The 26,295-nt window shown below is 42.1% G+C and overlaps 1 protein-coding gene and 1 long non-coding RNA gene across 11 annotated transcripts in view; one reads left to right on the forward strand and one right to left on the reverse strand.

Moving 5' to 3' along the window:
- Positions 1-7,721, reverse strand: part of TRIM39 (tripartite motif containing 39) — a 15,440-nt gene extending 7,719 nt beyond the window's left edge. For 4 of the 7 annotated variants that reach the window (XM_059179071.1, XM_059179066.1, XM_059179072.1 and 1 more), the window contains exons 1-3: positions 7,479-7,568; positions 4,844-5,303; positions 3,703-3,798 (exon numbers count right to left, since the gene is read on the reverse strand). In XM_059179071.1, coding sequence (XP_059035054.1) covers positions 3,703-3,798; positions 4,844-5,296 — 549 coding nt within the window. In that variant the 5' untranslated portion in view covers positions 5,297-5,303; positions 7,479-7,568. The other 3 variants (XM_059179068.1, XM_059179069.1, XM_059179070.1) reach the window with 3 other exon arrangements.
- LOC131834430 (uncharacterized) lies at positions 7,563-24,435 on the forward strand. 4 transcript variants are annotated; one of them, XR_009354868.1, is made up of 4 exons: positions 7,563-7,700; positions 7,997-8,111; positions 9,321-9,422; positions 21,940-24,435. It is a non-coding gene; the product is annotated as an uncharacterized LOC131834430 (long non-coding RNA). The 4 variants fall into 4 exon arrangements; XR_009354865.1 differs by lacking the exon at positions 21,940-24,435 and adding an exon at positions 18,589-20,055; XR_009354869.1 differs by lacking the exon at positions 21,940-24,435 and adding an exon at positions 12,036-17,823.
- The last annotated feature ends 1,860 nt before the right edge of the window (positions 24,436-26,295 follow it).

Below are 26,295 nucleotides of genomic sequence, written 5' to 3' on the forward strand. Positions count from 1 at the left end.
TCAACTGTATATTGATTTCAGCAACAAACCCTTTTAATAGTTTCAAGTCACTTCAGAGAACTGACAGTTCCCATCCCAGGATTAGGTTCCAGAGTTTGTGAATTAGTTGTTGAAATTTGAAACATGTTTTCTCTCAGCTACCATACAAAATTAAATTTCTAATCTTCCTGAAATTTGATAATATAGGCCTAAAACACCAGCCATAATACTTTCTGAAAGTTATCACTTAGCATGTCCTTCCTTCTGTACTTCCACTGCAACTAATGATCTGCCCAGATGGTAGTCTCCAAGTGTCATATGATTGATGAAGAAAAGTAAACCCAAGAGTGAAGTAAAAGAGGAGCAGAGACAGGGACTCTGGAAATAAAAAGTAGATAGGGACTGAAAGGCAGGGCTGAGGGTGAATAGAGAGGGGCTGCAAAGCCAGTGTGGGTCTTAGAAGCACAGTATTTCTGGATTTCAAGCTAGTTCTCAGCAGAAGTTGGCTAGCTCCAGTTCTGGAGCTGCTGCTGCTTCCCATTTCACTGGCGGCTCCTCAGGTGCACAGTGGAACAAAATATACTCTTAAAACATTTACCCTGTGAAAATTATAAAAGGAAAACTCACTAAAATGTAGGTAGGATGCCAGCAGCGGGAGCTCAACCGCTGGTCAGTTGTAGACCCAACCAGAAGAGATGTACCTTGTAAGTCCATAATATCTTACTACCCCAAGAGGAGGAAGAAAGGTTTGTTTTTTGCAGGGCAACAAGCCCAACCAGTGACAAACTGTCACAACCTAGTCAATGAAAAGTCCCTATACTCTGAACTCCCAGTTTACTTCAAGGACTCTTCATTTATGAGTCCCTCCTAAATACCCCCTTTCCTCTTTAGAAGAGTGGTCCTCTCCTTTGTTCTCTAGACTTGCCTATGGTTTTGCCTTAGCTTGCTTGTCCTGAATTGCAATTCTCTGCTATTACTAAATAATCTCATTGATGCAGGTAAAATAACTGAATTTTATTTCTTAACCCCTAAGTAAAACACAACTTTTTTCTTGGTGTGTATGCACACATGTGTGTGTTAGTATATGTTGAGAGGTGATGTATGGGTAGAATTTAGGATTCATACCTGTGGTAAATAGGAAGCAAAGGGCTGTCTTCTATATAATTCCATAATCCCTTCTCTTTTTTCCCACTCTATATATGTAGGGCACTGGTTCTTAATGAGGATGTTACTTCCCACTAGAGATATTTTGGAAACAAGGGGCATTTTTTTGTTTTCCATAACTGGGGGTACTCTATTAAGGCTGCTAACATGCCAGTATGTGAGATAACTCTGCAACATGCACTGTCCTGCACTATTTTCTATGTTCTGCTATATATTTAAAAACATAAGCCTGGACTTGAATGTCATTTTATACATAAACAGAGTATGTATAATATACCTGAATTTTTTAGAAATGGCTGAATAAAACTAAGACTGTATTTTTTTTTAGAACTTAACCAAAAGTTACTTATTTTGAAAAATTATGTCACGAAGAGCTAAGCTGCTTGTGATGCTTGACAACATTACTATGCAATTATTTCAGTCTGAATTTGTATTTGTGGCATTGTTGATGATGTCACATATAGGTACAAGGATAAAACTACATTGTGGTGTCTTTCAGGGTAGCTGTGCCCAAATACTTATATATCAGATTTTATTCAAATCACTTTCCTTTATGTTGTATGTGTGTGTATGTATTTGGGCATAAGTCTCTTTTAAAAATTACACAGATAAGTTATTTTATCTTTAACTTTCACTTCAGCATCATTAATTACTAATTATTTATGTTTAAAAGGGGCACTGGGCCTGAATCTGGAAGCAGGGATGAGGGAGAGGTAGGAAGGAGAATTCAAATGGTCACAAAAGGAATGTTGGTGGTAGTTTCAGAGACCACTGAATTTTCAAAAACATCACAGTTCCGTTCAAAAAAAATTTTTATTCCCCTCTTTATCCTTTACCTTTAAGAAGGTGATCAACAGGAACAGGAAAGTTAATGACTGGGAATAAGCTTCGTTTTCACATATTTTAAGTTTCTCAGGAGCCCTCCAAAAGAACAAAGAACTTTTTTTTAAAGTTCACCTTTGCAATCAAAATTAGTTAAAATTAAAAAAAATTCAAATGCTTGCTTTATTCAAATATATAAAGGACTAAGGTAATACTTAGTAATACTTAATAATACTTGCTTTCTGTCAAAATGTTGTCATTGTTAAAAAATTAGTGTCTCTACTATTTTCAAACTTGCGTTTAATTTCTGGTGATACCAGAATCTCAATTCCAAAAACTCATTATTTTTTCTGGAAGCTTTTAATGAGGTCAAATTTCTATGTTGTCTTCTTATGAATTTGCAACTGTGCTTTTTGTGCCATGTCATTATATATTTTCTCCACTTGACTATAAGCTTAAGCAGGACAGGGACTGTTTTTGATCATCATTGTTCCCCAGTGTCAGAATTTGGCCTATACTGGAAGCTTAGTACATACTTATTGATTCATGCAGAGCTAGTATCCCTGATTTTGCCACATATTGGCTGTGTGATTTGGACTAAATAGTTATTCAAGTTTTGTTTCCTCCTGTGATAACTGAGGGTAATAATACCTACTTTACTAAGTTCATTTTTGCTAACGATGACCTTCAGGACTCCCTTTCCTTTGTGTTATAGCTCCTCTAAGTCCCACATGTTCATTGGCCTGAACTCTTAAAACTTTAACCTGGGCAGAACCTTAAAATCAAATGCAACCCTGTAAGTTTGGAATGTCATGGCATCCAATGAATTCATATATGGGACTCAATAAATAGTTATTACTGCCATTATTAAGAATTGTTCACTGTCCAATAAAATAAGACAGATAGCAAAATATCATGCTACAAATGTGGTAATGCTATGAAGAAGAAGCAAAATTATATGCAAATTAAGAGAGTTAATTTCTGGGCGCCTGGGTGGCTCAGTGGGTTAAGCCGCTGCCTTCGGCTCAGGTCATGATCTCAGGGTCCTGGGATCAAGTCCCGAATCGGGCTCTCTGCTCAGCAGGGAGTCTGCTTCCTCCTCTCTCTCTTTCTGCCTGCTTCTCTGCCTACTTGTGATCTCTCTCTGTCAAATAAATAAATAAAATCTTAAAAAAAAAAAAAAAGAAAGTTAATTTCTGAAGGGTCAAGGAAGGTTGCATAGGAAGTGGCTTTTATCTTACCTGAAGGATAGATAGGATCCTATAGATGTAGGATGGAGAGAGCAACAGTCTAGGAATGAACTAACATCATCTAACATACCTGAACTTACTTAAGAGAATGTGGTCCTAAAGTCACTGGGTAGTTCTGGGAGCTCTTTGTCTGCTTCTTCCTTCTTTCTCCCCAGAGAACCTTCCAAATTCTTCTCTCCTCAATCCCTCTAAGAAACTCCTATACCCTGTTCTCTCCTTGATTTACAAGAAAAACGGAGACCAATGGGCATGAACTCCCTCAACTTGCCACATGTAAGATGTTCTGTCTGTCCTTCCTTCACTACCTACATCTTTCTCTTCAATACTTAATTCATGAAAAATAATTTCAGTACAATGTATAATGACAAAGAAGCCTAATAAAATACCATTATTTTTGAGAGAACATTGAATGAATCAGACCTGGTGGATTAAATAATGCATGGTTAACTGCCTGCAGAGCAGCCCAAATGGAATCACCTGCCTTTACCTTGAGCTCTCCAGGCTTCTTCTCCTCAGAGGACTTGCAGCGGGTGATCTCCTGCAGCTTCTGCTCTAGGGGCTCCAGGCACTTCTGTAATTTTTCCTGAGGGTGGAAGTGGGAAAGAGGGGACATTTGGGGTTGGCTGGCACATCCTACATTCAGAGGTTAACTCACTTATTTTAAACCCATTTATTTGCTTCCTATCCATCTCATCACCTCTTGATCCCACTTCCTTCCTTGCCTGTCATTTGGGGTGTCGATTTCTGGTCCCTCCTCCTGCCACCAGCTTGTCCCCATCATATTCCTTGCTCACCAAACTTTCCTCTCACTGAATCTCACAGTTGTCCAGCTGTCACCAACTCCGTGTCTTTCCCCAATCCTATCATTTTCTTACTCAAGTGGTTGCCTTTTATGGTCAAAGTGACTTTCTGTATTCTAGCATCCTTCTTTACACTTGTCCTGCTATCCAACTCAAACCACCTACAAATATAATAAAGTCTTTATTACTTATACTGTAAACTACTTTAAATCTTGTGTCCAAGATTTTATTAACATAATTAAAAAAATACTTGGTCAGTGCTAAGATATTAAAATCTTTCGTTCTTATTACATGAACATTTACCCTGTGTCCCAACAGTAATTAAATCAGATACCACATTACCTATTATCTAGGCAGATACAAATGGCAGACAAGTTCAGCTTAGTTTGGTGGGGGATCAGCCTAACGAATGTTATCTATTCCCACTACCAATGGGAATATAAGGAACATTCTGAGTAGGGGGACAGAATGAAGAAATCAAACCACTTTTTATTTCTTCCTAAATTTCATCATCTCCAAGTGGTTTCATTCATTTATAAAAAATGATACATTGTAAGACCACACAAAGCAATATTCCACACAAGACTCAAATGATGTTAGGAAAAGTCAGAAAGCAATTTTGAGGCACTGCTCAAAACTTGTCATGCTTGAGGATAACTGATCAGATGTACTGTGTGCCCTCTGTGTATGTAGCTCTGAGGGGACTAGAGAGTAAGGACCAGATACAGTCTTGCCCTCAGGAGCTTAGGATCCTCTACCCAGGGAGTCTCCCATCCTCTGCACTCCTCCCTCTTGGCCCACATTGGTGTCATGTGTCTGGTTCCCCACCTTGTACTCCTGTGTGGCATCATCCAGTGGCACGACGGTATGGGCCCGGTGGGTGTGGGAAATTGCACATATCAAACATACAGCCTCCTGGTCCTCATAGCAAAAGAGGCTGAGGGCCTCATGGTGCTGGGGGCAGAGGCTTTCATCTCGGATCTTCCGCTTGACAGCCTGGAGCTGCTTGGCTATTTCCACCATACTGCCTAGTTGTCGATTAGGCCGGAGACTGCGGTAGCGGGATGTCTTTCGACAGACAGGACAAGGGAAGTCCCTCTCTAGGTCCTCCCACCAGCGGGTGATGCAAGCTTTGCAGAAGTTGTGCCCACACTCAATGATGACAGGCTCCTTCAGATACTCCAGGCACACAGAGCAACTTGCTTCCACCTGTAAGTTCTCCAGCGCTGCAGCTGTGGAGGCTGCAGAGGCCCCAGCATCTAATAGACTTGTCTCTGCCATTATTTAACTTAGGGATGGAAAGGGGGCAGAGAAAGATAAATATTAGTTGGAAGTTTAGTTTTCTGGTATCCCTGGCCTGACATTTACTCCCATGATAAATCCTAAATCTGGTTAGTCCTATTTTGGTATTTTACTCTTCCCTTCCACTAGATTCAACATTTTTTTTTTTTTTTTAAAGTAGGCTCCATGCTCAGTGTGGAGTCCAACACAGGGCCTGAATGCAGGACCCTGAAACCTGAACCAAGGTCAGGAGTTGGACACCTACCTGACTGAGCTATCCAGGCACCCCTCACCCTCTTTTTTGTTTGTTTCCAAAACCTGTGACTCCCAGCCACCAATCTATTTTTTTTTTTCCTCCTCAATACAGACACCCAACACCCATCTCTTTTGTCTTTACCTCTGCTTTTTCGTTAGAGGCTTCCTTCAACCCTACCCCAGCATACTTCTCCTGATCCAGACTTATCCCACATGTGTCTTAAAACCAGACCAATGTATCCCTGGTTTGACATGTTTTTCTAATAGACGAGAAAGGGGCTTGGGAAACTGAAAGGTGCTATAAAAGTCAAAGTATTACTTAAGATTTCTTAAGTATATTTTAAGGCTTAATATGACAGAAGAATTTTATTACAATAGATCCTTGAAGCATAAGCCACTGTTCTCTCCCTCTTTCAAAGGGTGAAAAAAGGAGTAAGTTAGGCAAGAGTAACAAGCTCTTCTTTTCAGGAAATTTGAAATTATTCTTTATTAGACTAGTCTAGAGAAGGTGTGCCTCTTGGAGTGAAATGATTCACACAACATCCCATATCTTTGTGTGCACTTGGATATTTGGAACTGCTGAAGAGTGATAAATAGGTGGCAACTACACTAAAGAGTATATTAGTACATACTTCTTGAAAAAATATACTTCTTGGAAAGAGGCTGAGGAAGTCTTTTCTAAAATTCAGCAGTGATTGGAGTCTTTTGAAACAGCCACTGAAAACTAATTCCTTGGAGGTACTGTACCTCCAACTAATAGGTTCTAGAGTGGTTGGGAATTAGAGAAAGAAAAGTAAAGAGTCAATCAAAGTCTCCCTCAAGTGAAGGCTCAAAATATTGGAAATGCATCAAAGGGATTTATAAAGCAGAAGGCTGGTCCCCCACTCCTTCCTTGAAAATCACCGCTTTTATCCATGAAATAGTTGATTTCTCTATCTACCACCTCTTCCCCACCAAGAGACCCAACAGAAGAAAGGAAATTTAGTAGGTCTAAGAGCTAAGAGAAAAGTGGTCATGTAATGAGTTGGGTTAACAATGATTATTGTATATACTGATGGCACACATGAAAAGTGTTTTAATTTGGAATAGGAACTGATAACTTATTTGGATCTGAACTCTTCCCTCAACCAGGAGAGAAGTTCAGTCAAATGGTTCTTCTTTACCAAAGGGTAACCAACTTCAACTAGTGAACCTGCCCCCTTCTTCTAGAAATTAGGCGGCCTCCTCACCTGGGGTGAGTTGAACTGTACGCAGAGTTAGGGACCAGGATGGATCTAGACTGGCAAATAAGTGGTGTCAAAGAGAAATGGGGAAAAGGTTAGGAAAGCAGAGAGAGGACTTGGAGTTACAACCCAGAGTGAGGTGTCTCTGGGTTGGTCATTTCTTTCCCTCTCTATTCCTAGAGTCTCAGTAGAAGGGCAAACTTCAGGGACATCCTTATTTTGTTTCTACCACTGTCTGGGGTCCCACCTTGCGACCCTTTTCTGAGCGTCGTCCACAACTCAGTCCCACCCTCGTCTCCATCTTCTCTCGCCAGATCTAGCATAAGGGGATTGGAGAGGGGGAAAGGAAACGTAGTGGTTGACAGGGAAGGAGGAATGCGTGTCCAGGTAAGGAGGAGGTGTGACGTGAAGGTGGGATGCCTGCCGCTATGACGCAGCCGAGGCCCGCGGTGACGGCGTCAGAGTTTCACCCGGGGAAGTGAGCGGCAGCGGGACCGGGGAACGGCGGGGTAGCCAAGCAACGCCGGACGCGCTGACGTCGCCGGGGCGGCAAAACGTCCGCCCGGGCCCGAGGCGGGCGGAGGCAGCTGTGGTTACGTGCGGGGGGCCGGTGACGCAGTCGCGGGGCGCTGGGACGCGGCGTGCGGAGTCGGCCGGCAGGGGCAGGCCCCAAGGCCCGGGCGCGGCGGCGGGACAGCACCTACCTTCCCGGCTTCAGGTCCGGGAGTGCGGGGCGCGGAGCCGCCGGAGCGCAGCCTCCCTCCTTCCTCCTCCCCCCGCCCCCGCCCCACAGCGCGACACACAATACTCGCCGGAAGCGGAAGCCGCGCCGAGAGGCTCGTGTCAGTGGAAGTCGGGGTGTCGGCTGGCCGCGGTGCGAAGGCCTAGCGGTGCCTGCGGGAGGTGGAAAAGGAGGGGGGCCAGAGGTGAGAACCAGCTGGAGGAGTCAGGAACGAGAAGGGACCCGGAGGGGCAGGTATCTGAAATGTGGTCGTCCAGGTGACCGGAGGACTCCTCTGGAGAAAGAGGGCCGCGCATGCGCCTGGTGGAGCGCTGAAGCCCCATTGCCCGCAGGGCGCCGGCGGATCCCGGGACGGTGGCTGTTCGCCAGGCTCCGGGGCCAGGCTCTGGCCACGCTTGCTGGTCCTGGGTAGGGCTGGGAGCCCCTGAGGGCAGGGCAAGGGCGGCTGCGGACTTTGAGCTACACTTATCCTCTTTTCAGGTCAGTCCACAGAGAAGGTGGCGAGCTGAAGCGGCGGCCAGTTACGTGGCGGACCTGCGGGTCTCAGCTGGCACGTCACTTCCGACTGGTTGAGTTTTAGCCTTTCCAGGATTAGGTAAGTTGTCCCTGCCTTGGGCTTCAAATGCTCTTCGCTCTACCCTCTGCAGGCGGGCTTAAAGACATTGTTTAACACCCCCCCGCCCCCCCAGTGGAGTGAAAGTCTTGCCTTTCTGCTGCTCGGGTTTTTATCTTCAACTCGCTCGGCGGCTGACCACAAGCAAGCTTGCAATAAACCGCGGTTAAAGTGGTTGCTGCCTAACGGTCATTCTTTCCACTTTGGAGACTATGACTCCAGATTGTCCCAAAGAGCAGATGATGCTTTGCATTATAGCCTCCCTGCTTTCCTCTTCTACTGGAAGCTTTGCAGGCCTGTGACTTTGGAGGAAGAGCCTGCTGAAAGAAGTATGTTGAAACTAGGGATGAGATGCTGAAAAGAGGTGATGGAGCTGGGGAGGACCTAGTGCAGGGTGGAATAGTGATGAGACTGGAGAGGAGTTGGTGCTAGGAGTGTCTGATATTGTTCATCAGAAAGTCAGCTTGTCCCACCTTCTCTCCCCCAATACGTGGCATGCAGAATAAAAGACATGGGCAAATTTTGGTGTACCCATTTCTAGGAGGAAATGGCTGAAGGGCCCCTCTTGTTCCTGTGTAAGTTGTGATGTTTACAAACACAGTGTAGTATTTAACCTTACATCCTGGGAGCCAGAAACTGTTTACTTGCAGAAAACATCAAATGTGCGAGGTATAGGGGTTTAGGATCAGGCATATAATTGGTCTCCTTGAGCTTTTTTTTCTGGTAGCCAATGATTTGAAGAGGATTAGACTTGGGAAGATTATTTTTCTCATTGTTATTTGACTGTTAGGAATTTTAGCTGTGGTAAAATTCAGTTTATAAAACGCCTCAATCTTTTTTTGGAAATTTTATATAATTATTTGAGAGAATGTGCGAGAGAGAGAGAGAGATCAGGAGCCTGTCAGAGGGAAAGGGAGAAGTGGAGGCCCAGCTGAGCAGGGAGCCTGCTGAGGGACTCATCCCAGGACTCCCAGGTATCATGATCCTGGGGGAAGGCTAACTGACAGCCACCTGGGTGCCCAAAACACCTCAGTTTTAAGATAGGGTAGTTTGAAAGCCACTAACTGAGGGGTCAGCCACTTTAGCTTTGCTTTGGAGGGAGGGTGGTGACGGTGAGGTTCTGGTTTTGATTTGTTCATTTGTAACTTTTTAAAGTGTTGCTAGCATTCCATACTGGCTTTCCGTTTGTAGGTAACCATTCCGAGGAGGAAGAGTATTTCAAAAGTCTGTGAAGAATGTGTTTGCCTGGAGACTGATTATTAACAAGATTTTATGCTGAGTATGGAAGGAAAGGTGAGAGAATGTTTAGATAAAAATATAAAATTACGGCGCGCCTGGGTGGCTCAATGGGTTAAGCCTCTGCCTTTGGGCCAGATCATGATCTCAGGGTCCTGGGATCGAGCCCTGCATCAAGCCCTGCATCTCTGCTCAGCAGGGAGCCTGATTCCCCCTCTCTCTGCCTGCCTTTCTGCCTACTTGTGATCTCTCTCTCTATCACATAAATAAATAAAATCTTAAAAAAAATTATATAGGGCATGTACTAGGATATAGAATAGGGGTTGGCAAATCTTGCCTGTAAAGAACCAAATAAGCTGTATTTTCTGCTTTGAGTCTCATACTTCCTCTGTATTTGTAGTGTGAAAACAGTGTTAGTACTAAATGAATGAGAATTGCTTTGTTCCAATAAAACTTATTGTATGGACACTGAAATTTGAGTTTCATATGTCATAAAATACTTATTTTTCTTTTGATTTAACCCCTAATCATTTAAAAATGTAAAAACCATTTTTTAAAAAAGATTTTATTTATTTATTTGTCAGAGAGAGTGAGCACAGGTAGACAGAGTGGCAGGCAGAGGCAGAGGGAGAAGCAGGCTCCCTGCCGAGCAGGGAGCCCGATGGGGGACTTGATCCCAGGATGCTGGGAGCTGCTTAACCAACTGAGCCACCCAGGTGTCCCTGTAAAAAGCATTTTTAGTTTGTAGGTCGTATAAACACAGGTACCCCTGATATAGAACAATAATGAAGTACCCAGGATGTTTCAAGAGAGAGTAATTGTGAACAAGTAATTGTCACACAATGCTGTGACATCTTATTTCTATCTGTGTGAAATATTACATAAAATAATAATAAAGGAAACCTTAAATCTTTTTTTTTTTTTAAAGATTTTATTTATTTATTTGACAGAGAGAAATCACAAGTAAATGGAGAGGCAGGCAGAGAGAGAGAGAGAGGAGGAAGCAGGCTCCCTGCCAAGCAGAGAGCCCGATGCGGGGCTCCATCCCAGGACCCTGAGATCATGACCTGAGCCGAAGGCAGAGGCTTAACCCACTGAGCCACCCAAGTGCCCCTACAAGAACATTCTTTAAACAAACTGTTTTCCTTGTTCAGAATTGAAAGGAATTGTAGTTCAGGGGACGGAATAATGCTGAGTTATAATGTTGATTTATTTATATCAAGGCATTTCCACCAAAGGAGTATGCAAAAATGCATTGCAGTAATGACATGGAGAATTAAAATAAAAAAATATATACATTGTAATGTATTTTTTTTTTTAAAGATTTTATTTATTTATTTGAGAGAGAGAGACAGTGAGAGAGAGCATGAGCGAGGAGAAGGTCAGAGGGAGAAGCAGACTCCCCATGGAGCTGGGAGCCCGATGTGGGATTCGATCCTGCGATTCCGGGATCATGACCTGAGCCGAAGGCAGTCGTCCAACCAACTGAGCCACCCAGGCATCCCACATTGTAATGTATTTTTAAAAAATTTATACCTAAATTCAATTTAGTTAACATACAGTGTATTGTTAGTTTCAGGGATAGAATTTAGTGATTCATCAGTTGCATGTAAGACCCAGTGCTCATTATATCAAGTGTCCTCAGTTAGCCCATTCTGCACTAATTCCCCTCCAGCAACCCTGAGTTTGTTCCCTGTAGTTTAGAGTCTCTTATGGTTTGTCTTCTCTGTATCTTACTTGTTTTCCTTTCCCTTCCTCTGTGTTCATCTGTTTTGTTTAGAAAATTCCAGATAGGAATGAAATCATAATGGTATTTGTCTTTCTCTGATTGACTTGTTTTGCATAGCCTAATATCCTCTAGTTTCATTCATTTTGTTGCAAATGGCAAGATTTCACTCTTTTTGATGGCAGAGTAATATTCCATATTGTATATAACACACATCTTTTTTTTTCCCTCTATAAGTGAAAAGCCAAATTGGGCTTTTTTTTTTTTTTTTTTAAGATTTTGTTTATTTTTTTGAGAGTGTACACATGAGTGGGTTGAGGGGTGCAGAGGGAGAAGCAGATTCCTACAGAGCCAGGAGCCCAATGTGAACTTGATCCCAGGACCCTGGAATCATGATCTGAATTGAAGGCAGACCCTTAACCAACTGAGCCACCCAGGTACCCTGGGCTTTTTTTTTTTTTAAAGATTTTATTTATTTATTAGACAGAGATCACAAGTAGGCAGAGAGGCAGGCAGAGAGAGAGAGAGAGAGGGAAGCAGGCTCCCTGCTGAGCAGAGAGCCTGATGTGGGAGATCATGACCTGAGCTGAAAGCAGAGGCTTTAACCCACTGAGCCACCCAGGCGCGCCCCCCCCCTTTTTTTTTAACTTAAAACCAATTTAATTAACATATGGTATATTATTATTTCTAGGGGTAGAATTTAGTGATTCATCAGTTGCATATAACGTGCAGGGCTCATTATATCAAATGCCCTCCTAATGCCCATCACCCAGTTACTCTCTGCCCTCATCTACTTCCCCTCCAGCAACTGTGTTTGTTTCCTAGAGTTAAGAGTCTTTAAGGTTTGTCTCCCTCTCTGATTCCATCTTACTTTTTTTTCCTTTCCTTCCCCTATGTTTGCTTTATTTCATAAATTTAAATATTTCCACTAATGTCGGGGGCAGCTATGTACATAGCAGACAACATGGCGCTTGCGCCTGTGGCTAAACAGAGGACCTGCGCACCACCTGAAAGATGATTGGCTGTGCCCAGAACAGGTAGCCCGAGGACACTGCGCGCTTTTTATCATGCTATCAGGCTTCCTTTCACATGTCCAGTCTGCTGATGGGAGGAGAGGGGATACAAATAGGGGTAAAAATCCGGGTAAGGAGAGAACAATAAAGATTCACAAGCTTGTCACTCCGTGTCTCCGGGTCGTTCTTGCTGGCGAGAGCGACACACTAACATGGGTATGAATGAAATCATATATTTGTCTTTTTAATGTCATTCTATTTTATTTTATTTATTTTATTAGTTTAGTTTAGTTTCAGTATTCCAAGATTCATTGTTTATGCACCACACCCAGTGCTCCATGCAATATGTGCCCTCCTTACTACCCAGAACCAGGCTCACCCAATCCCCCCCATCCTCCTCCTCTCCAAAACCCTCAGTTTGTTTCTCAGAATCCACAGTCTCTCATGGTTCATTAACACCTCCGATTTCCCCCAATTCACTTCTCTCCAGCTCCCAGTGTCCTCCATGTTTTTCCTTATGCTCCAGAAGTAAGTGAAACCATATGATAATTGACTCTCTCTGCTTGACTTATTTCACTCAGCATAATCTCCAGTCCCGTCCATGTTGATACAAAAGTTGGGTATTCATCCTTTCTGATGGAAGCGTAATACTCCATTGTATATATGGACCACATCTTTATCTACTCATCTGTTGAAGCGCATCTTGGCTCTTTCCATAGTTTGGCAACTCGCCATTCCTGCTATGAACATTGGGGTACAGGTGGCTCTTCTTTTAACTACATCTATATCTTTGGGGTGAATATCCAGTAGTGTAATTGCAGGGTCATAGGGTAGCTTTTTTTGTTGTTGTTGTTGTTTTAAAAGATTTTATTTATTTATTTGACTGAAATCATGAGCAGGCAGAGAGGCAGGCAGAGAGAGAGAGGGGGAAGCAGGCTCCCCGCTGAGCAGAGAGCCTGACTCGGGGCTTGATCCCAGGACCCTGGGACCATGACCTAAGCCAAAGGCAGAAGCTTTAACCCACTGAGCTACCCTGCCGCCCCAGTAGCTCTATGTTTAATTTCTTTTTAAAAAATTTTTATTTATTTTTTAAATTTCAGTGTTCCAGAATTCATTGTTTACGCACCATACCCAGTGTTCCATGCAATACATGCCCTCCATAATACCGACCACCAGGCTCACCCAACCTTCCACCCCCCACTCCTCCAAAACCCTCAGTTTGTTTTTCAGAGTCCACAGTTTCTCATGGTTCGTCTCCCCCTCCAATTTCCCCCAACTCCCTTCTCTTCTCCATCTCCCCATGTCCTCCATGTTATTTCTTAGGCTCCACAAATAAGTGAAACCATATGATAATTGACTCTCTCTGCTTGACTTATTTCACTCAGCATAATCTCTTCCAGTCCTGTCCATGTTGATACAAACGTGGGGTATTCATCCTTTCTGATGGAGGCGTAATACTCCGTAGTATATATGGACAACATCTTCCTTATCCATTTGTCCGTTGCAGGACATCTTGGTTCTTTCCACAGTTTGGCGACTGTCACCATTGCTGCTATGAACATTGGGGTACAGATGGCCCTTCTTTTCACTACATCTGTATCTTTGGGATAAATACCCAGTAGTGCAATTGCAGGGTCATAGGGAAGCTCTATTTTTAATTTCTTAAGGAATCTCCACACTGTTTTTCAAAGTGGCTGTACTAACTTGCATTCCCACCAACAGTGTAAGAGGGTTCCCCTTTCTCCACATTCTCTCCAACACACGTTGTTTATTGTCTTGTTCATTTTGGCCATTCTAACTGGTGTAAGGTGGTATTTCAGTGTGGTTTTGATTTGAATCTCCGTGATGGCTAATGATGATGAACATTTTTTCACGTGTCTGTTAGCCATTTGTATGTCTTCATTGGAGAAGTGTCTGTTCATGTCTTCTGCCCATTTTTTGATGTGATTATCTGTTTTGTGTGTGTTGAGTTTGGGGAGTTCTTTATTAGATCTTGGATATCAGCCCTTTGTCTGTAGTGTCATTTGCAGATATCTTCTCCCATTCTGTGGGTTGCCTCTTTGTTTTGTTGACTCTTTCCTTAGTTGTGCAGAAGCTTTTGATCTTGATGAAGTCCCAAAGGTTCATTTTCCCTTTGTTTCCTTTGCCTTTGGAGACATATCTTGAAAGAAGTTGCTGTGGTTGATGTCAAAGAGGTTACTGCCTATGTTCTCTAGGATTTTGATAGATTCCTGCTTCACATTGAGGTCTTTTATCCATTTCGAGTTTATCTTTGTGTGTGGTGTAAGAGAATGGTTGAGTTTCATTCTTCTATGCATAGCCGTCCAATTTTCTCAGCACAATTTATTGAGAGACTGTCTTTTTTCCACGGATAGTTTTTCCTGCTTTGCGGAGGATTAGTTGACTCTAGAGTTGCAGGTTCATATCTGGGCTCTCTACTCTCTTCCACTGGTCTATGTGTCTGTTTTTGTGCCAGTACCATGCTGTCTTGGTGATCACAGCTTTGTAGTAAAGCTTGAAATCAGGCAACGTGATGCTCCCAGTTTTGTTTTTCTTTTTCAACATTTCCTTAGCAATTCGGGGTTTCTTCTGATTCCTTACAAATTTTAGGATTGTTTGTTCCAGTTCTTTGAAAAATGCCAGTGGAATTTTGATTGGAATGGCATTGAAATTATAAATTGCTCTAGGCAGTATAGACATTTTAACAATGTTTATTCTTCCAATCCGTGAGCATGGCCTACTTTTCCATCTTTTTGTGTCTTCAGTTTCTTTTTTGAGTGTTCTGTAGTTCCTCGAGTACAGATCCTTTATCTCTTTGGTTAGGTTTATTCCCAGGTATCTTATGGTTTTTGGTGCTACAGTAAATGGAATCGATTCTCTAATTTCCCTTTCTGTATTTTCATTGTTAGTGTATAGGAAAGCACTGATTTCTGTACATTGATTTTGTATACTGCTTCATTACTGAATTGCTGTATGAGTTCTAGTAGTTGGGGGTGGAGTCTTTTGGGTTTTGCATAGAAAGTATCATGTCATTTGCAAAGTGAGAGAGTTTGACTTCTTCATTGCCAATTCAAATACCTTTTATTTCTTTTTGTTGTCTGATTGCTGTTGCTAGGACTTCTAATACTATGTTGAATGAGAGTGATGAAATTGGGCATCCTTGTCGTGTTCCTGATCTCAAAGGGAAGGCTGTCAGCTTTTCTCCATTAAGGATGATACTCGTGGGTTTTTCATAGATTTTATAAAGTTGAGGAATGTTCCCTTGATCCTTATACTTTGAAGTGTTTTAATTAGATAAAGATGCTGTATCTTGTCAAATGCTTTTTCTGCATCAATTGAGAGGACCCGGTGGTTCTACTTTATTCTCTTACTGGTTTATTCTATCACATTGATTGATCTGTGAATGTTGAAGCACCCTTGCATCCCATGGATAAATCCCACCTGGTCATGGTGGATAATCTTTTTAATATACTGTTGGATCCTCTTAGCTAGGATCTTGTTGTGAATCTTGGCTTCTGTATTCATGAGGGATGTTGATCTGAAATTCTCCTTTTTGATGGGGTCTTTGCCTTATTTCCTCTTAGGACCTCTTTTGCTGTATCCCACAGGTTTTGAACTGTCATGTTTTCATTTTCATTTATTTCTGTTCGCTTTTTAAATTCTTCTTTAATTTCCTGGTTGACTCATTTATTTGTTAGTAGGATGCTTCTTAACCTCCATGTATTTGTTCCTTCCAGAATTTCTCTTGTGATTGAATTTTTAAGTGGGTAGTCTGAAAATATGCATGGTATAACCTCATTCTTTTGGTATTGGTTGAGAACAGATTTGTGACCCAGTGTATGATGTATTTTGAAGAAAGTTTCATGTGCACTTGAGAGGAACGTGTAGTCTGTTGCTTTAGGATGAAATACTCTGAATATATCTTTGAAGTCTATCTGGTCTAGTGTGTCATACAAAGCCCTTATTTCTCTTCTGCTTAGATGATCTGTCCATTGCTGTGAGTGGGGTGTTAAAGTCCCCTACTATTACTGTATTAGTATTAATGTGTTTTGTTAAGCTTGTTATTAATTGGTTTATATATTTGGCTGCTCCAAGTTAGGGGCATAAAGATTTATAATTGTTAGATCTTCTTGGTGGATAGACCCTTTTATTTTGATACTGTGTCCTCCTTCATCTCTTTACACTCTTTGTTTTAAAGTCTGATTTCTCCAATGTGAGGATTGCTACCACTGCTTTCTTTTGATGTCCGTTAGCATGAGAAATTGTTCTCCAACCCTCACTTTCAATCTGGAGGTGTCTTTGGGTCTAAAATGAGTCTCTTGTAAACAGCATATTGATGGTATCCAGTCTGATATCCTATGTCTTTTGATTGGAGCATTTAGTCCATTTACATTGAGTAATTATTGAAAGATACCAGTTTAGTGGCATTGTATTACCTGTAAAGTCACTGTTAACTGTAGATTGTCTCTGTTCTTTTTTGAGCTTTGTTTCTTTTGGATGCTCTCTTTCTCAGGAAATCCCCTTTAATATTTCTTACAGGGCTGATTTAGTGTTTACAAATTCCTTTAGTTTTTGTTTATCCTAGAAACTATCCCTCCTTCTGTTCTGAATGACGGCCTTGTTAGATAAAGTATTCTTGGCTGCATATTTTCCGTACTTTGCACAGTGAGTATATGAGGCCAGTCCTTTCTGGCCTGCCAGGTCTCTGTGGATGGGTCTCCTGTTGGTCTGATGTTTCTACCCTTGTAGGTTATGGACCTCTTGTCCCTAGCAGCTTTCAGGATTTTCTCTGAATTTGCAAGCTTCACTATAATATGTGGAGGTGTTGACCTATTTTTATTGATTTTGAGGAGGGTTCTCTGTGCCTCCCAGACTTGATTCGCTGTTTCCCACCCCAGGTTAGGGAATTTCTCAGCCACTATCTGTTCGGATAAACCTCTTGTCCCTCTCCTTTTTTTCCTGAGACGCCTATTATTTTAATACTATTTTGCTTCATGGTATCGCTGATTTCTTGAATCTTTCCTTCATGAGCCAGTATGTTTCTCTCTCTTTTCCTCAGCCTCCTTAATCTCCATCATTTTGCCTTCTATAATTATCTCTTCTGCCTTGTTTAATCCTAGCTGTTAGGGCCTCCCTTTTTTTACTGTATCTCAGTAATAGAATTTTTAATTTCAGCCTGATTAGATTTTAGGTCTTTTTTTTTTTTTCCTCCAGTAAGGGATTCTCTAGTGTCTTATATGCTTTTTAAAACCCAGCTAATATCTTTTATAATTGTTTTGAAAACTAGTTCTGACATCTTACTCAGATCCATATTGATTAAATCTCTGGCAGTGAGTACTACCTCCTGTTCTTTCTTTTGGGGTGTGTTTTTCTGTCTCATGTCCAGAAAAGAATAAATGAAAGAGAGAAAAAATAGAAAAATAACAACAACACCAGAAAAATACAAACTAAACAAACTAGAAGAAAAGCAGAAAGAAAACAAAGTAAGAAAAAAATCAAACAAGAAATAAAATGGAACAGAACAATAAACTAGATCCTGGGTGTATTTTGGTCTTTGTGTTAAGGCAATCTAGATCCCAAAAGAGGAAAGAAAGAAAAACTTTTATATATACTAAAATAAAATGAAAAGAAACTAAAAGTAGGAAACATACATTTTATATATATTATATATATTTATAAACATAAATGTTACATATGTATATAAAATAAGAAATATTTTATATATATATATAAATTGAATAAACATAAAATATATGTTTCTCTCTTTCTTTCTTTATACATATATATGCATATATATATATATATATATATATATATATATATATATATATAGAATTAGGGGTGCCTGGGTGGCTCAGTCGGTTAGACAACTGTCTTTGTCTCAGGTCATGATCCCTGGGATAGAGTACTGGGATGGAGCCCTACATTGGGTTCCCTGTTCAGCAGAGACCCTGCATCCCCCCTCCCTCTGCCTGCTGTCATACCTACTTGTGTCCTCTCTTTGTGCCAAATAAATAAAATCTAAAAAAAGAATAAAAAAATTAATAAATAAAGAAAATTACTTAAGAAAAAACTAAGAGATTACAGAGTAATAAAAAAGCCACTAATGCTACATACTGTTTTTCCCGCTAGCTGAATTTTTGCAGTTCTCTGTGATCTGTAAATTTGGTGTTAGCCAGATGTTCCTGCTTGTCTTCTGGGGGTGGGGCCTGTGTTGTTGCCCTAGTGAAGTGTCGGCCCCTTTGTCAGGGGTTCCCAGCTCAGTGTAAGCAGCTCCAGATTGCACTGTATGGCACTGTTTTGCTCCCTGAAGGCTTTCAGGACCATTTCGGATGAAAATGGAAGCACCCCAATCTCTAGCCCAAGCTGAAAGTTCACATCCCCACTCTCAGTGAGCCCTCACAGAAAAGCACTCAATCACTCTTATCTCCCTGGTTTCTGTGTTGTGTTCACCCAGCCTCTGACTGAACGTTTTTTATCTCAGGCACACGACCAAGTTTCCAATCTCCTAACCTCACGGACTCCTGTGGTGTGTACTTGTGCCATTCCTCCCGGCTGAGGGAGGAGGGACTTGCCAGGCTACTGCGTTTTACAAGGCCCTTGCTTGGAGAGTGGTTGTACCATTGTGCAGCAGTTCATGGTTTATGGCAACATGGAACAAAAAACATTCCTAGACTGGTGTTTCGGCCAGCTTCCCTGAAACGACTGCATTCAGACATCCTGGCTTTTTCTGACCCCTGGTATCTTTTTTTTTTTTTTTTTCAAAGATTTTATTTATTAATTTGACAGAGAGAAATCACAAGTAGATGGAGAGGCAGGCAGAGAGAGAGGGAAGCAGGCTCCCTGCTGAGCAGAGAGCCCGATATGGGACTCGATCCCAGGACCCTGAGATCATGACCCGAGCCGAAGGCAGCGGCTTAACCCACTGAGCCACCCAGGCGCCCCGACCCCTGGTATCTTGTAACAACGTTGTCCCACCTGGAATCCACCCCACTTTGCTACCAGAGCAACTTAAAGCCAGGGATGTCTCCAAGTGTAGCAGACTTCTAAAACTTGGGATTTTGTACTCCACTGCCTGTAATACTTTCTGGTAGACCCCTTAAGCTCCCTCCTTTCCCTGGTTTATCTCTCCCTGGATGCACATCTCTGCACTTTCTACCTTGTAAAAAGTGGTTGCTTTTTCTATTTGTAGAATTGCAGTAATTCTTTTCTCAGATCTCCAAGTGATTTCATAGGTGTTCAGAATGATTTGCAACGATCTAGCTGAAATCCAGGGACCAGACAAAATTAGGATCCCATACTCCTCTGCCATCTTAAATCCTCCTGACCCATTTATTCTTTTTTTTTTTTTTTTAAGATTTTTTATTTATTTGACAGGTCACAAGTAGGCAGAGAGGCAGGCAGAGAGAGAGAGGAAGTGAAGCAGGCTCCCTGCCAAGCAGAGAGCCCCATGCGGGGCTCGATCCCAGGATCCCGGGATCATGACCTAAGTTGAAGGCAGAGGCCTTAACCCACTGAGCCACCCAGGCGCCCCCCATTTATTCTTTAGTAGGGTACTCTTTATCATCCATGTATTTGTGGTCCTTCCAAATTTTTTCTTGTGATTGAATTGGAGTTTTAAAGCATTGTGGTCTGAAAATATGCATGGTATAGCCTTTTTAAAATTCAAATTCAATTTGCTACATTATAGTAGTTGTTTTTTTTTAAGATTTTATTTATTTATTTGACAGAGAGAGATCACAAGTAGATGGAGAGGCAGGCAGAGAGTAGTTTTTGATATAATGTTCAATGAATCATTAGTTGCCATAATCTTAATCTTTTTGTACTGGTTGAAGACCTGATTTGTGACCCAGTGTGTAATCTGTTCTGGGGAATGTTCCATGTGCGCTTGAGAGGAATGTGTATTCTGTTGCTTTAAGATGAAATACTCTGAATATATATTTGAAGTCCATCTGGTCCAGTGTGTCATTCAAAGCCTTTATTTCCTTGTTAATCTGCTTAGATGATCTGTCCTTTGCTGTGAGTGGGGTGTTAAAGTCCCCTACTATGACTGTATTAGAATCAATGTATTTCTTTTCTTTTTTCTTAAGATTTTATTTATTTACTTGACACAGAGATCACAAGTAGGCAGAGAGGCAGGCAGAGAGAGAGGGGGAAGCAGGCTCCCCACCGGGCAGAGAGCCCAGTGCGGGGCTGGATCCCAGGACCCTGAGATCATGACCTGAGCTGAAGGCTTAACCCACTTAACACATAGCCCCATCAATGTGTTTCTTTAAGTTTGTTATTAATTGGTTTCTATATTTGGGTGCCCCATGTTAGGGACATAAATATTTACAGTTGTTAGATCTTTTTGTTGGATAGACCCCTTTAATATGATGGTGTCCTTCTTTGTCTCTTCTTATAGTCTTTGGTTTAAAACCTTGTTTGTGGGGCATCTGGGTGGCTCAGTCGTTGGGCATCTGCCTTCAGCTCCGGTTGTGATCCGGGGGTCCTGGGATCGAGGCTGCTTGGCGGGAGGCCTGCTTCTCCCTCTCCCACTTCCCCTGCTCGTGTTCCTTCTCTTGCTGTGTCTCTCTGTCAAATAAATAAATAAAATCTTCAAAAAAAAAATGCTGCCCCTCCTCCACACCTCATCTTCTGGGACCCCATTTACATGGATATTATTTCACTTTATGGAATTGCTGAGTTTTCTGAATCTCCTTTTGTGATCTAATAGTTTCCTTTCTCTCTTTTCAGCTTTCTTATTTTTCATCATTTGATCTTATAACTGATTTGCTCTTCTGCTTCATTCATCCTTTTTTAAATTTTTTTATTTTTATTTTTTATTTTTTTATTTTTTTAAAGATTTTATTTATTAATTTGACAGAGAGAAATCACAAGTAGATGGAGAGGCAGCCAGAGAGAGAGAGAGAGGGAAGCAGGCTCTCTGCTGAGCAGAGAGCCCGATGCGGGACTCGATCCCAGAACTCTGAGATCATGACCTGAGCCGAAGGCAGTGGCTTAACCCACTGAGCCACCCAGGCGCCCTCATCCTTTTTTTTATAGTTTCCACTTGAGACTGCATCTTGGTAATAGCATTTTAAATTTAAATCTGGCTAGATTTTAGTTCTTTTATTTCTGCAGTAGGAGATTCTCTAGTGTATTCTATGCTTTTTTCAAACCCAGCTAGTATCTTTATACTCATTGTTTTAAATTCTAGTTCAGTTATCTTAGTTACTTACATCTGTATTGATTATATGTGCTGCCGAAGCAAGCACTCCTCTGTATTGATTAAATCCCTGACAGCAAGTACTACCTCCTGTTCTTTCTCTGGGGGTGAGTTTTTCCACCTTGCCATTTGGAAAAGAAAAGAAGAAAGAAAGAAAAAACAATAAGAACAACAATGACAATGAAAAAAAAAAAACAACAAAATCCAAACCAAACTGAAACAAAAGAAAAACCAACAAAAAACAAAACAAAACAAAAAATTAGATCCCGGGTTGTTTTGTTTTACTCATTAAAATAAACGAGATTCCAAGATAGGAAAGTAGAAACACCTCTATATACATAAAAATGAAGTAAAATAAAATTCAATAAAAGGAAATAAAAACTGAATATATATATATATCATGTGATATAAAAATTTAAAAAGAACAAAAAATTGGAAAAAATAGTAACATAACTGAAAAAATAATACTGAAAGCCTAAAGGCTAGAAAAACAATGCTATACAACTGTTTTCCCCAAGAGTTGAATCTTTGTAGCCTTCTACGATCCGTAAACATGGTGCAAGCCAGTTGTGTGGCGCTGATTCTTAGATGTACTTGCCCTATTGCAAATGTGCTTCTTTTTGCCAGGAGGCTGGGCTCAGTCTGAGTGGCTCCGGATTCCACTAGGTGGCACTGTTTTGCTCCCTGAAGGCTTTTGGCCCCCATGTGCAGGATGAAACTGGCGGGAGGCCTGCTTCTCCCTCTCCCACTCCCCCTGCTTGTGTTCCCTCTCTCACTGTGTCTCTCTCTGTCAAATAAGTAAATAAATAAAATCTTAAAAACAAACAAACCCAAAACCTTGTTTGATACAAGTGTTGCTATTTCAGCTGCCCCTTCCTCCCACACCTCATCTTCTGGGACCCAATTTGCATGGATATTATTTTGCTTTATGGAATTTCCCTAGCCCTTGAGCTGAGTTGTGTCCCCCACTCTTCAGTGAGCCTTAACAGAAAAGCAAGCAATCACTCCTGTCTCCCTGGTTTCTGTCAGAACTCTGTATTCACCCAGCATGTGACAGAGTGTTTTTATCTCAGGCATGCTGTTTCAAGTCACTAAATTTACAGACTCCTGCTACATGGACTTGCACTGTTCCTTCCTGCGGGGGACGGGAGGGGATCTCGCCATGTTTCTGCCTTTTGCTGGGCCCCTGCCCAGAGAGTGGATGCATGATGGTGTTGCAGTTCACAGTTTACGGCAACACAGAGCAGAAAACTGGCACCTAGACTTGTTTTCGGCCGGCTTCCCCATTCTTATTCCTGGGAACCTGCCACACTCAGGCACCTCCATTCTTCTTGTGACCTCAGGGATCCTGAGACACCCTGTCACACCTGGGATTCTGTCCCTCCCACCTTGCCACCTGAGCAGCTTTAAGTCAGGGACTTAGACCACTGTAGCAGACTTCTAAAAGTTACAGTTTTGCACCCTGCAAAGTCATGCACATTCTTTGCACCCTGCAATTCTTCCAACTGACTTCCTGATTGTACCTGTTCTCCAAGGTGAGAAGTGAGGCAAAGCTTAGCCTCTTTCTTGCTCATGGCACATCCTCTCACCCTGCCTTTGCTCCCTCCTGGAGTCTCCCTGATGGAGTGAGAGGAAAGCAAGTAGGATGGTAGGAACTTGACTTTCATGTTGTAAAGAGAAAATAAAACAGACAGACAAAGGAAAGGGAAGGAAAAATAAGATAAAAATGCAGAGGGAGCAAACCATAAGAGATTCTTAACTATAGGAAACAAACTGAGGGTAGCTGGAGGGAAGGTGGATGGGGGGATGGGATAACTGGTTAATGGGCTTTAAGGAGGGCACTTGAAGTAATGAGCACTGCGTTTTATATGCCACTAATGAATCACTAAGTTCTACCCCTGAGACTAATAATACACTGTATGTTAACTAAATGGAATTTGTATGGATAAAAAGAAAAAAAAAAAAGGATGTCTGTCCTCAAAAAAGAGAAGGACTGCCTTATGGGGAGGACTGAGTACCTTGTGAGTTGGCAGACTGGAGGCTCGGTGTCTTGCTAGATGTAGGCAGGAGGCTGGCTTAGTTTCTGGTCTTTCCAACACAGCTACTTGCTTTAGCAAAGCCTGCAAGTAGAGAAGATAGTAGAAAGTCAGCTGGCAAAATGGAAGTCATGATTATATATATTCCAAGATCACCACTGCCACATTTTATTGGTTGGAATATATTCCGGGTCCTGCCCACACTCAGTAGGAGGAGATTCCACAAGGCCATGTGGATCAGGAATTGGGGACCATTGGCCTTACTATAGAATCTGTCTGCGCAGGGATGTTCCAGGTGACAGATGACAGGAATGGAGGGTAGCAAGGTCTCTGCACTGCACATGCTCATACACAGGGTGCACAATCACCGAACAAGATAATTATCAACTCTCGGTTTGATTTTGGACCAGATGATTTGCAGAACTAAGCTGTGTTATCCAAGCAGGGTCCTAGATACAAGAATCATGGCTGTTACTTGGAAAGGTCTGTCTCAGCTTTATGGAGAGATCGCCCTCCCTGAGTATTTCCACCTTCCCTTGTCAGACCTTCTAAATCTCTAGGAAAGCACCATAACTAGTTCAGTGTGGAACCATTTTTTTTTTTTTTTTTTTTTGCTTTTCTGTGTCCTGTTGCCAGGGAAATCCTGATCTCCCATTATTTCTACCAGTTCCTCAATATCCTGCAGTCCCTTCTTGTGATTCTACTTTGTTGGTTTCTTTCCTTTCATCCAGATTCTTTCTTTCTTTCTTTTTTTTTTTTTAAAGATTTTATTTATTTATTTGACAGAGAGAGATCACAAGTAGGCAGAGAGGCAGGCAGAGAGAGAGAGGAGGAAGCAGGCTCCCTGCTGAGCAGAGAGCCCAATGCGGGACTCGATCCCAGGACCCTGAGATCATGACCTGAGCCGAAGGCAGCGGCTTAACCCACTGAGCCACCCAGGCACCCTCAGCCAGGTTATTTCTTAGTGATTTTTCTTTTATATTGATGAGTCAGTTACATTAAAAAGTCACTGTCCTCTAACTTAACCTTTCCACTAATTTTTGGACCAAATGGGCAAAGGTTCTCTTTCCAATCTCAGCTTCTTCCCACACAGGGACAAGACAGTAGTAGGATTCCTGTAGAGTCAGGAGTTGGTATAGAACCTCATCGCATGAGACAGGTAGGTCACATAGGTGTATACTTGTATCTTCTTATGTCCCTAGCATTTGTTAAAGCACCTGGCCCACAGTAGGCACTCAGTTAGCTTCTGTGTGGAGGCTGTTTCCCCAAAACTCATTATAATAGTTGCATTTACCAGGTTATATACCTGACTCTGAATCCCTTCATGTTTCTCTCACTGAGCCTAGCAGGGAGCTAACATCTATTACTGCCCAATATGTGTCTGCTAAATGGAAGTGGCAATTCAAAGTTTTTTAAAAATTTAAGTTTTTTTAAAGTTAAGTTAAGTGACAATTTCTTTGGCAATTCAAAGTTTTTTTCAACTAATTATGCACAATGTTTGAAAAATTCACATAACATGAAAGTATAGAGTGAAAAGTAAATTTCATCCTCTGTCCCATCCATAATTCTTCCAAACTTCCTGGACATAACAGCTGTTAACCAGTTTCAACAGTATTAAAGGGAGAGATTTCCATTTTAGCAGGTTTTTCTTTTTTAAAAAATATTTTATTTATTGAGAGAGAGCTAGAGCATGATTGGGGCAGGGGAAAGGGAGAAGTAAGCTCCCTGGAGCAGGGAGCCAGATGTGGGGCTTGATCCCAGGACCCTAGGATCATGACCTCAGCTGAAGGCCGATGCCCAACCAACTGCAGCAGGTGGTATTTTACCAAGTATTCTATCTGTATTTTTGTTCTCAATTAATATTATATTGTGAGACTATCTCACTATTTACATGAAATCTGGCTCAAGATTTGATAATGACTGTTCTGTTGCTGGTAATTTTTAAAACTTTAAGTGAAGCAAAAATCATAGTCATTCCATAGTGACAGAGTTTCATGGAGCATATTGTCACTCAGATTAAAAATAGCCTGATTCATTCACCAGCCTCCCCTGAGGCTACTTTTGTTTGTGTGACTACATTCCAGCTATGGTGACGCAGAATGAGGTAGTAGGTGTTGTCATAAAAGGATGGAAACTTCCTGTTCTTCTGCTCTCCCTGCCCTGCTCACAGACCACGGACTATGGTCCTAGGTGTCCTAGTTCTAATAAGGAAACTTCCCAGGTTCATTGTCACCAGCGTGTCTGGACAGCCCCGTGGTGCAGAGTGACCCTATAGCCCCGGACGTCTCACCTCACTCATGGGACACACGCAAGCTGCTGTCTGGTCAACACCACTGTTAGCTGGGTTTCTATTGTGCACGACTGAACTAATGTATATGGAGAGGGGAGGGCTTCCTGGAGGGGGTGGCAGTGGTGGTCTCTTCTGGAGATGAGCAGAGACGGATACACGGGGGGCAGCACTGGGGGCTCCCTGGGACACTGTCCGTGTTGAAGGGAGAACTAGGCCCCAGGGGCAGCACAGGGAGACTGAAAACTGTTTTCTTCTCATCTTTGTAGCCATAGGGCTGCCCTGGAGGCATGTGTGGACTCATCAGCTGTTACATTTGGAGGGCTGTGTTTCTTCTCTTCTCTTCCTGTACTTTTTACAGAATTCCTTTGTTGACTGCAGCCAGGATGAGAATCCCTGGTGGTGACCTTTACTCCTCCCCCTCCTGTCTGAGGGCAGTGGCTGTGGGGGCTGAGATCTAGGGAAGAAACCCCCTCAGAGGGAAAAGGAACACAGGGTCATTTGTCATTGGATTCTGTCATTGGATTCTGCACTTATTCAGGCTGGCTTTGGTGGCCCACCTTGAGCCTGTGGACCCCAGGCCCCTCATATCTTGTGTCCTGGTGATTCCAGATACTCACTGAATGACTTCACTCTATTCTGTGTGTCACCAGCAGGTCA

This window comes from Mustela lutreola, chromosome 6 (assembly GCF_030435805.1).
Source record: "Mustela lutreola isolate mMusLut2 chromosome 6, mMusLut2.pri, whole genome shotgun sequence".
Lineage (NCBI taxonomy): Eukaryota > Metazoa > Chordata > Mammalia > Carnivora > Mustelidae > Mustela > Mustela lutreola.